General features: G+C 41.4%; 2 protein-coding genes across 5 annotated transcripts in view; both read right to left on the bottom strand.

Annotated features, from left to right (window-relative positions):
- Positions 1 to 778: 778 nt before the first annotated feature.
- Positions 779 to 6,863, bottom strand: rab3aa (RAB3A, member RAS oncogene family, a). Its single transcript, XM_063219150.1, has 5 exons — positions 6,795 to 6,863; positions 4,729 to 4,956; positions 4,212 to 4,330; positions 3,664 to 3,788; positions 779 to 3,475 (listed from the first exon to the last, which is right to left on the bottom strand). Exons 2-5 carry the CDS (start codon positions 4,954 to 4,956, stop codon positions 3,285 to 3,287), a joined length of 663 nt encoding a protein of 220 aa, XP_063075220.1. The 5' UTR covers positions 6,795 to 6,863; the 3' UTR covers positions 779 to 3,284.
- Positions 6,864 to 7,021: 158 nt separating this feature from the next.
- The window catches only part of pde4ca (phosphodiesterase 4C, cAMP-specific a), a 49,446-nt gene continuing 46,305 nt past the window's right edge, over positions 7,022 to 10,162 (bottom strand). For all 4 annotated transcript variants that reach the window (XM_063219143.1, XM_063219144.1, XM_063219146.1 and 1 more), the window contains one exon: positions 7,022 to 10,019. In XM_063219143.1, coding sequence (XP_063075213.1) covers positions 9,477 to 10,019 — 543 coding nt within the window. In that variant the 3' untranslated portion in view covers positions 7,022 to 9,476. The remainder of the gene's footprint in view (positions 10,020 to 10,162) is intronic.

Below are 10,162 nucleotides of genomic sequence, written 5' to 3'. Positions count from 1 at the left end.
GTCAATTTAAATAATGCCCTTGGAGGCCAGGCCGTGGCACACTGTACAAAGGTACACTGTGCAGGAAATGGTCAAAAAAGGTACTGCAACTATGCTGATTGAAACTGGGTTGCCTATTGCCAAATTTGATCTTTTTGAGAAAGTTTACTAAGTAATAAACTTATTTTTTCTAATATGGCCCAAGTACAGTCATTTTTGCCGCAAAAAATGCCTATTTCTGGAAATTCAAAATGGCGGACCATGGAGAAGATCCCCCTTTTCATGTATGAAAAGTGCAATTTTCCAATCATAATGAATGCTTAGAATTTGATGGTATTCATGAAAAAGGTAAAATTAGTGAATTAGTAGCATGGATTCTGGAAATAAACAACTAAAAATCTCACACAGTGTCCCTTTAAGGCTGGGCACTGGACTGCTATGCGGGTGACCTGGCTTTGATATCCAGCGCAGGTCATTTCCCAATCCTTCCCCATCTCTCTCTCGCCCATCTCATTTCCTGTCATCTCCCAAAAATCCCCAAAAATATCATGCCCTTGGAAAGCACTGATTTTCGATACAGAAGTTTTTGTGAAACCATGTAGTGGACTACAAAAATCCATTAGTAAAATGTCACCTGATTATACAGTAAAAATACTATAATTCTACATGTGATTCCAACTCGCAAACCTATACCTGCAATTACACTTATCATAGTTGTAATCATTTCCTTTGCAACTCAACAAGGAATGTGAAAGACAAACAGTAGGCCTACTTATTTTTTTGACAGCAAGGCAGTCACAAGTCATTCACAAAGGTGATCATTTTTTGGTTTTATTTCCTTCCAGACACCTGAAGATACAACATTACAATACTTTTCACACAAACAGCATCTTAAATCCCAGAAATTTCTTTTTTTTCTTTCACAGCAAGGAAGACAGCATAGTGATACTTCAGGGAACTAGGTCAAGGCATGTCTACAGCTGCCGCATTACACCATCGATACACTAACACAGCCTTAAAGGAAAATGCCACTATTTTGGGGCTTAATACAGTTAAAATCGTTGGCTGGGGTTTATAAAGGTGGTAAAGTGTGTTATTTTTCATGTTAAGCATTGTCTTGCTTTAAGACGAGTTAAAAGAGGGAATATGTCGCTAAGCTAGTGAAAGTCAGTGGATCCATGTAGCATCGTAGCATGCTACACGGATCCATTGACTTTCACTAGCTTAGCGACATGCTCCCTCTTTTAACTTGTCTTAAAGCAAGACAACGCTTAACATGAAAAATAAGACACTTTACCACCTTTATAAACCCTGGCAAACGATTTCAACTGTATTAAGCCCCAAAATAGTGGCATACCCCTTTAACATAAAGAGCAACGCTCACTCTTGGCAGTTTCAACGAGCATCTCACACTCCAGCACATACGACTCAGATGACAAACACAAACTAATTGAAGTAAATCCTGGTGTCAGATCTGACCCATTTGATTGCTGTAAGAAAGCCATTGCCTACTTGGATTGGTTTGTTGGACAATAGCTTTTATACAGTCAGCAAGGGATACCGGCATATCTTTGGAATGGACTGACGGGAGTGTGGCTCATGCTGACTTTCAAGTGTTTAACTCTTCCCTTTCGATTTATTCATTTCATTTGATTTTTTTCCCGAACTTCATTACTTCAGTCCACTTTTCTGGAGTCTGCAGCATACTCACAGGCTACAGTCTACATGGAATAGGTGGAGATCTGGTGGTCCTTTCTTAAAACAGTAAGATTATGCCAACTGCATTTTCTTAAAAAAAAAACCCCACTATGACAGAGTGCAATTTTACACAATGAATACAAATGCAAAATAAATAAATTAATAAATAAATTATTAAATAATGTAGAAATACTGTACATAAAAACAAATGGACAATTATCCCATGATTGGTATCACTATGATTTTTTCCCCATAGCGCGCCATTGCCCTGATGCATCCATTTTTAACCTGATGAAGCTCAGATATCAGTCAATCAATATTCAAGCACAGAACATGATTTAAAAAAAGAAAGACAGAAAGAAAGAAAGAAAGAAAGAAAGAAAGAAAGAAAGAAAGAAAGAAAGAAAGCCACACAGACATATAGACTTACTCTGAAAAGCAGCTGTGCAAAAGCCAGCGGTCTCTGTACCCACAAGAGTATCACTGCACACTTCCAGTGGAGTGTGTGGATAAGGATAAGAGTGGGCACACGTATCCTCTGACAGGTTTTTGAGATTGTATCTTACCACTTACATGTTACATGATAAACGTCTTAACAGCACAGACAAATAGAGCTCCACTACACAGAGGTGGACAGAGGACGTGGATTGGTAACAGTTTAGGGGAATGTTTTACATTAAAAAAGAAAGAGTAAACAAGTAAACACCTCGCATCATTCACACAAACCACAAATATTTGTAACATTTACCTGACCTCATGTTATTGTACACTTATTTTTTTAATAGGCTTGTCATACTGGATCATAATAATTTTCTTTATATCTTCATATCTTTCTTCTTTATATCTTTTTTAAAATTCTTATCTAATTAGTTTTGCATAATATATACATATAAACTCTTCACTGCTTAACTGACAAACAACAAAAAAAACTCTTTTTTGCCCTCCTGACTAAACAATTAGGATTAAAAAAGGGATGAACAACAGTTTAAAAAATTGCTCTGGTGACGTGTAACACCATGGCCAGAGGCCAAGCCAGGGGTGCATTTCTCGAAGCCAAAGTTGCTTACTACATTAGCTACTTTGTTGTTTTCAAAGCATTTTCCAATTCGTCAACTACCGAAGTTGCTAACAGGCTAACAACTTCTCTTTTGAGAAATGCACCCCAGACAGAGAACAGAGGAAGTGGTAAGCACCTGTGAGTGTTCAGATCAAGCCGTATCTAGTTCTGGCGTATGGCAGACCGTGCACACAGACTTGCACAGCTCTATTCCCTATCAACCCACAGGTTTGCAAATTCAAGTTTCCCTTCATTGTAATAAAAGTCAATTGACTGTGACCTTGACCTTTCCATACTAAATTGTTGCTTAGAAATAAATAATAATAATACAAAAAATGAATTCATCAAATACACCTAGGTATTACACTGGGTCGGAGAGCCGAGCCTTATGCCAGGCCCTCAAACCCACATGTCCTGCACAGACCTGGTCTTCAGGTGCTTGGCAGACAGGAGGGAGGGCAGGGTTGGGAGGTGAATCGGGTGTTGGTGGTAGTGGTTGCGGTGATGGTGGTGGTGGTGGTGGTGGTGATGGTGTGGGGCAGGAGAATCTTCAGCAGGCACAGTCCTGGCTGCTACGCTGGGGCTGCTCTGCGAGACTTGGGCCCTGCTTTCCTCCAGCGACGGCTGGGTCGCCGCCATCCAGGCTCTCCGACATCCTCTCACAAATGACGTCTACCAGCCGCTCAAAAGTCTGCTTGACATTGATGTTGTCCTTGGCGCTGGCCTCGAAGAATTCGAAACCTGAAATAGAAAGACAGAGACCAAAGAATGGTTGACATTTGTCAGTCAGGGCATTTATGACTAGCGAAATTTAGAGTTGCAAATTATATTATTTTTTTTCATTTAAAAACTTCCAATCTGCTACATTTTTTTTAAATTAACATTTTACGTCCACTTTAACCAAAGACCATGAAGTCAGACCATCTCACCTAGCTGTTCAGCCAGCTGCCGGCCCCTCTCTCCGGCCACGATCCTCTCGTCCTCCATGTCACACTTGTTCCCCACCAGCAGTACTTGGGCATTGTCCCATGAATAGGTCTTGATCTGGGTCGACCTGCAGAGACCAACAAAAGCTGTTCCCTCTGAAGTCTAAAACACTCCGATTTCACAATTTCGCCTCATGGTTAAGGTACAGACGTCATGATTTAGCATTAAAAAGAGAAACCGTTGTTCACGTCAATCCCAACCAAAAAGTACATCAACTCAAATGTTACTCATTAGTAATAATTACTACACATTAAATGCACCTTGAAGCAATGGTACGGTACACAGAGCAACTGTGTGAGCACTAGTGTCAGGCAACATTGTCAATGGCCTTGGCTTTCCCATTGATGCCACCCACCCCATTTTTACCAGAAGAAAGCTCATAGAAAAAACTTTTTGGAATCATCCAATTAGAACACATTACGTCGTTGCCCCGCAATAAAGCTCAAAAAGTTGCGGCCCATTCGAGGGGCAGTATCAGTGATGATCCTACCAGTCTTGCACCGCGTTGAAGGACTCCTCGTTGGTGATGTCATACATGAGGATGAAACCCATGGCGCCTCGGTAGTAGGCTGTGGTGATTGTCCTGTAGCGCTCCTGCCCTGCTGTGTCCTTCAAGGGTGATAACAAAACCCCCAAGGTCAATAATCAGCCTCATTATATCAGGTTCCTATCACAGACGCCATAATAATAGGTTCATGAATGGTTTGTTACACAACTTGGATTTTTTTTTTCTCGCACACCTCAGCTGGCAGGTGCGTCGGAGATCTTGAGAGTTTACCTGATGAAGGTCTAGGACCGAAACGTTGTGTATTAAAGAATAACAGCGAAATGGTCAGTGTGCGGGAGTTTTTTTCACATTGTCCACCAAAAAATGTTACACAACTCAACACCACCGGCACCCACTACCCATCATTGAATAATATTCAGTCATTATTTTGAGGAACATAGTTGTGCATTTAGTGTGTTTGTGTGTTGAGCTATGCGTCACAAATAAAGAGGGCACTCACCCAAATTTGAAGTTTGATTCTTTTGTCGTTCCTGTAGATTGTTTTCACCTTAAAGTCGATTCCTACGGTGCTCACAAAGGCAGGTGTGAATGAGTCGTCCGCGTAACGGAACAGGAAGCTAGTCTTGCCCACACTGCTGTTGCCGATGATGAGGATTTTGAACATGTAATCAAAGTTTTGGTCTGCGGACTCCTTCTGCCCATAGCGTGGGTCTGTAGCTGAGGCCATCTTCAAAAGGAAAAAAAAGACTATATAATTATGAAGTTGATGGTGTTTAAATGAGAATATAGTCTATATACTTTTGTCAATCTTTAATATTCAAATGTTTGTGACAGCCAAGAGAAAGGCATATCTTAAGCCTTTATCTTAGCACTACAGTGTTTAACATTTATTTTTATTAAGTTTGTGAGGGTGTTTCACAAAGGGATGCACACTGTGTACGTAGCTAGGCTTCTTCAGGGAAATAATTATGCCCTGACACAGGGGTATGGCAGAAGGGGGTTAAATTGTGACTGAGTCACCTGGGGTCCATGTATATGGGAGCCCACACACAGTCGATTTATGCAGATATACGGCTGGTGGGCTCCATTACAACTGATTGTACTACCAAGGGCCCACAATTTGCTGCTACGCCCCTGCCCTGACAGTTGTGATATTGGGCTATTTGTCCAGTTTCACAATCTGAGAACAATCTGAACATCCACTGGGCACAAAAAATGAGTAGGCCTAATTACAAAATGGCAATATTGCATGAATACGAGGATATATAAAACCAAAGTATCAGCTCCAGATCTCTGCCTATAGAACATGTTTACCCCGTAACAAAAATAGGCGGACCCTGTGATGGCAACGCCATAAACACACACTGCTGCTTTTCTTTATTCTGCAGTTTTATGCCATGCGTTTGTTGCAGGGCGTGCAAACATTCGACCGTTCTTTGGCAGAATGAATACGAACAGAACGTGAAAGCTTTGACAGCTGCAACAGAGACTGAACTTGTTTTCCCACTAAGGAAACCAATGACTGTATCATTGGATGAAAACAGTAACAGTAAAACGTCATCGTAGCAACAATGTAACAACAATTAACTTGAGGAAGCTTAGTTAGGCCTACTAAGTAGCAACCTATGAAAAAAATCCACGAAGATTCGGAGGCGGAAACGTCTGGGCTTAGTCAGCCCTGCACAGCACATCCCTACTTAGCTAATGTTAGCTAGCTTATGTCTGGGATGTTACAGCAATCATACAGCTTTCTTTTAGCATTCTATCTGGTAGCCTATACAGTTTTGATATAAAATAGCAATTCAAGTGGAGTAATCGGGATCTTTAATATATTATGCGAACGGAACATCTATCTAAAGCACTGTCGGCAGGTGGACGGCATGAAGATGCCATCCAGCTAACGGTAGCTGTCAAACTGACCAAGGGAAGCATTCTCGTATCTCTTCCTCATAAGCACCTAATTTTAGAATCCAGACAACTAAATTACTGGTTCCTAATGTCTTTATAGCAATGGCATTACAATTGATTTTAGGTTCCCTTGACCAACCAGACAACGTCTCTCCAATAAGGTTGAAAGTGATTCAAGATGAGAAATTAGTGGACACTGGATACTCGCTGATATTTGTCGGTATGTTAGCTGCATAATGCAACGTTAAACGTAACCATAAACGTCAACCTGAACGTTAGTCTCAAACTTAAGAGCTGGAAGTTGTATGAAACACAGATAAGCATCACATGGATCCACGTAAAGCATGTATTGCATCAGCACCGAAATGAAGCAAGACATTCTCAAGATGTTGCCCAGCTGAACAGATTAAGCTAATGGTAATTTACACTATCTTGGTGATGTTAGCTAGCTACCCTTGACTGGCTACAACCAGAGCCATCTACGGCTCTGGCTACAACTAAGGAGTAAATCTGTACAGCATCGTGTGTGTCAAATGAAGGTTACGCTGTTTCACTGAATATGACAGGTCATGCGCGAGCATTCGTCCTATTTAGATGTCAGGAACAACACAGCACTTATGCATGCATTATTGGGATGTCAAATAATAGATAGCTTACGGTTTAGGAAATTTCGCCTCCGATGCAGCTCAGATACAATCCCCACTTTAGCACCTGCAGAGGCCTGTGCGTCACTTGACTGACAGATCCGAAGGAGGCGGGGACTAGTCTGCTCACAATGCACAATAATCCTGTCACGTGGGAAAACTGTAGTTTATTCTGTTGCCTATGGTCTTTTCCTGGCTGAAGCCCTTCTGAATCCATTTAAAAATAAAATACAGAAGTCATACTGTGCATAAAGACTCTGGTTTTATTGGCATAGAAGAACGAGTACAGTAACATAAATTACCAACATAGTAAACAACAGTTTGTATTTGGATTGTCAAGACTGCAGCAGATCTTCAATGGGGTAAAGAATGGGAACAGCAATTAATGAAAGTTTGTGTTGTTCTACTGGAGCATCCCTCCAAAACTGTCCTGAATGAAACTGCAAGGGCGACCAAGGGACAAAACAATTTGGTGGAGCTGTAAAATTCTGCCTTATTTTGGCCCATGACTGGATTCTTAGCATCCAATTCTACACACGTCAACTGTATAATTGGACAGTTCTGTATATAAAAAAGAATAAATACTTAATAGTATCAGAGTGGTTAGGATATACAAAATAATCAACAGCAGACAGAAATTTTAACGGAAAAAGAATCAAGGATATCCCTTTCACAACATATTCAGAGCTCAGTTTCAGACTTTAAAATACTGGAAATCCCACAGTGCTGCAGTTAAGGGCTGCAATGATCATTCAAGGCTTATATTTACATTGATGAGATATAAGATTAAGACAAAAACCTTAATAGAACAATTTTTGTTCACATTATTTTCCACAATTGGAACTCTCTAATTTTAAGATTTATCTTTCTCTGCTTCAACAGTGTCAAACTTAATGTGTGACTCAGATGAAAAAAAAAACTTCTTAATTAGCCTTATTGAGCTTTAGTAAGCATTATCAGGACTGCTATGCAAATACTGAATGTTTTTGTCAGTTTAATCTGAAGTTAAATGTAGACCTAATTGTGTAAACAATTAAGGTATGTGGTTGTAGAAAAAAAGAGGTCAAATATAATTTGAACACGCAGATATTATCAGCATTGCAGTCATTGATGGAAACTAGCCAGTGGCAAAATGGAAACGACAGTACAGTTTGTGTCATGCTTGCTTGGCACTTGCACTGTCATTGGCTATGTCCCAGTGAAAAGCAGAGTATTGATCAACGGCCAAAAGGAAAAGAAAAAAAAAGTCTGGCTCTGGCAACAGCCTTTGGCTTAATGCAAACGCCAGTTAAATTTATCCACAGAACTGTTTGAATCTCTTTCGAGTTTCCCAATAACACCCAAACAGAGGCAATGTAAGAAACTGAACACCATCAACTTAAACAAAGCCATGGAACCGATAGAAAGGTGAAACTCATCCAACTGGTTTAAAATATGGAATTTATCAACACTAACCCCATCCACTATTTCTTACAAAAGAGCACACACTCATCCAGGACTCTACAAAAAAGAACTTAATGCTAATATTGTACGATGTGTGAGGGTTGCTGGTTATCCGTACATCTAGGGTAATTGTAATCGTTGGCACCGTATGCAATTGTAATTTGGCTCCAGCCCTATCAAACAGGGTGACATTTGGCAATTAATAAAGATGTTAAGTGCTACACAAAGAGTTATACTGACTGATTACATGGTGGTAAAACCGGAGTGCACCAACAGAGAAAGAAAAAGCATCTGACTGACAAGATGAAATAAAAAAAATAGAATCATACAAATACTGTGACGTGCTTAATATTACACACACATTTGGCTTGTATGTTGACTTAACCCAGGCCTTTGCACAATGTGCAAAAGTGTCCATTTACTCTCTCTGCAGAAGTTTTATTTTCAGTTGTATATCAATGGGAAGTTCCATTCTGAAACACTGGGTGGCGCCAGACACACAGTAAAGCTCTATCACAGACATTGGCTACTTGGTAAACTGTGATAATCACAATTGCAAGACAGCACTAACTTGAGTGTTAGAGAGGCAAAATATGCAGCCAAAATATGACCGTACCTGTCCTCCTTGTCCTGAGGTTAAGGTTATGCTCAGTTTTGTTTTCTGTAATCAGGCACGCAGCTTATTAGGTTTGCAGTGTAGTGATCAGTTTTAAAAACCCTCTCTGTGTTTACATACAAACTGACCTGTAAAAAAAATGCAAAGTCGTGCAAAGTCTTCATCAACCAAGGGTGTTTCTACTGACAAGTACAAAACTGTTAAGGTTCTGAAGGTGTTCTCTGGTTATTATTTCTTTTCTTTAGGAAGTTGACAAGGAAAGACATTTCATCAGAAATCCTTGCAGTGTTCAATAGACCTTGATGTGGCTTTTTCACAATCAGCTGTTGTCGTCGACTGAGTGAAATGTAAGCCTTGTACAGCAAAAATGTTTGAAAAAAACTCACAAAAGAAAAACACAAAAGGCTTTTTAAAAATCCACGTCCTGTCTCAAGAAGACAACAGGCCAACTCCAGTGCAAGATGACTACGGTGTATAAGTGCAGATGTCTTGAAGGCAATCTCTCACTTGTTTGCGCTCCAACTGATGTGGTACCACTTTTTCCCAGGAAGCTAGGAATGTCCAGGGTGGACGGAGATAAGGGGGCTGGGGAGGGAAGCACAAACATGTAGCGAACGTGAAAGTGCACTGGGGGTGTTATGTGTCCATCTTGAGGCACGACAGACTTTTCCCTTCTTCTTGCTCAAGTCCTCTGTCCTCTTTGCCCTCATCACTATCCGAGAGATTGCCCATCTCGAAGGACAATGTCCGGCAGCTTAGAGCCGTGCTGGCAAGGGTGCCGGTGGCGCGCTGTGCGTGGTGGCTCTCCGCGGCAGACTGCAGCTTTGCTTTGTGATCAGTTCTGGAAGACTCCTGCTGCTTGGCAGCCACAAACTCTGTATCCTCGCTCGGACTTTCAGCATCTGATTCGCCCTCTTCCTCCTCCAAGGTCAGCTCGAACTGGAACTTGTCCCCCGTGGAGCAGCCGCCGCCGCTGCTGGACACCCCCACAGTACCGCTGATGCCGGGCAGGGCACTCTTCTCCTCCTCCTCGGGCGTGGGGGAGGGGCTGTGGGGGATCATGCTTTGGTACCACTCGCGGTTGTCCTCCAGCGTGTCCAGTATCTCCTGGGCGTCGGGGTGGACCAGGTCCGCCCACGTCTCCCACAATGGGTGTACAATGTAGTCGATGAAACCAACCTGAGATGACGAGAAAAGGGGAGACAAGAGGTGGCTGTATGAACTACATGAAATGCAAGCTATGACTATTTTTTTCCCCAAACATTTCTTTATTAAGTAATTTTATATATAACACACAACAGCACAAACCCACACCCACCCCA

This window comes from Engraulis encrasicolus, chromosome 16 (assembly GCF_034702125.1).
Source record: "Engraulis encrasicolus isolate BLACKSEA-1 chromosome 16, IST_EnEncr_1.0, whole genome shotgun sequence".
In the NCBI taxonomy this organism is placed as follows: domain Eukaryota; kingdom Metazoa; phylum Chordata; class Actinopteri; order Clupeiformes; family Engraulidae; genus Engraulis; species Engraulis encrasicolus.
Note: the sequence above shows the minus strand (reverse complement) of the source record. Positions and strands in the feature narration are given on the sequence as shown.

Coding starts and splice junctions, on each gene's coding strand:
- rab3aa (XM_063219150.1), bottom strand. CDS start 4,956: ATGGCCTCAGCTACAGACCCACGCTATGGGCAGAAGGAGTCCGCAGAC. Junction 4,331..4,728: donor GAATCAAACTTCAAATTTGG/GTGAGTGCCCTC, acceptor TCACCCTTGAAG/GACACAGCAGGGCAGGAGCG. Junction 3,789..4,211: donor TTCAACGCGGTGCAAGACTG/GTAGGATCATCA, acceptor TGGTCTCTGCAG/GTCGACCCAGATCAAGACCT.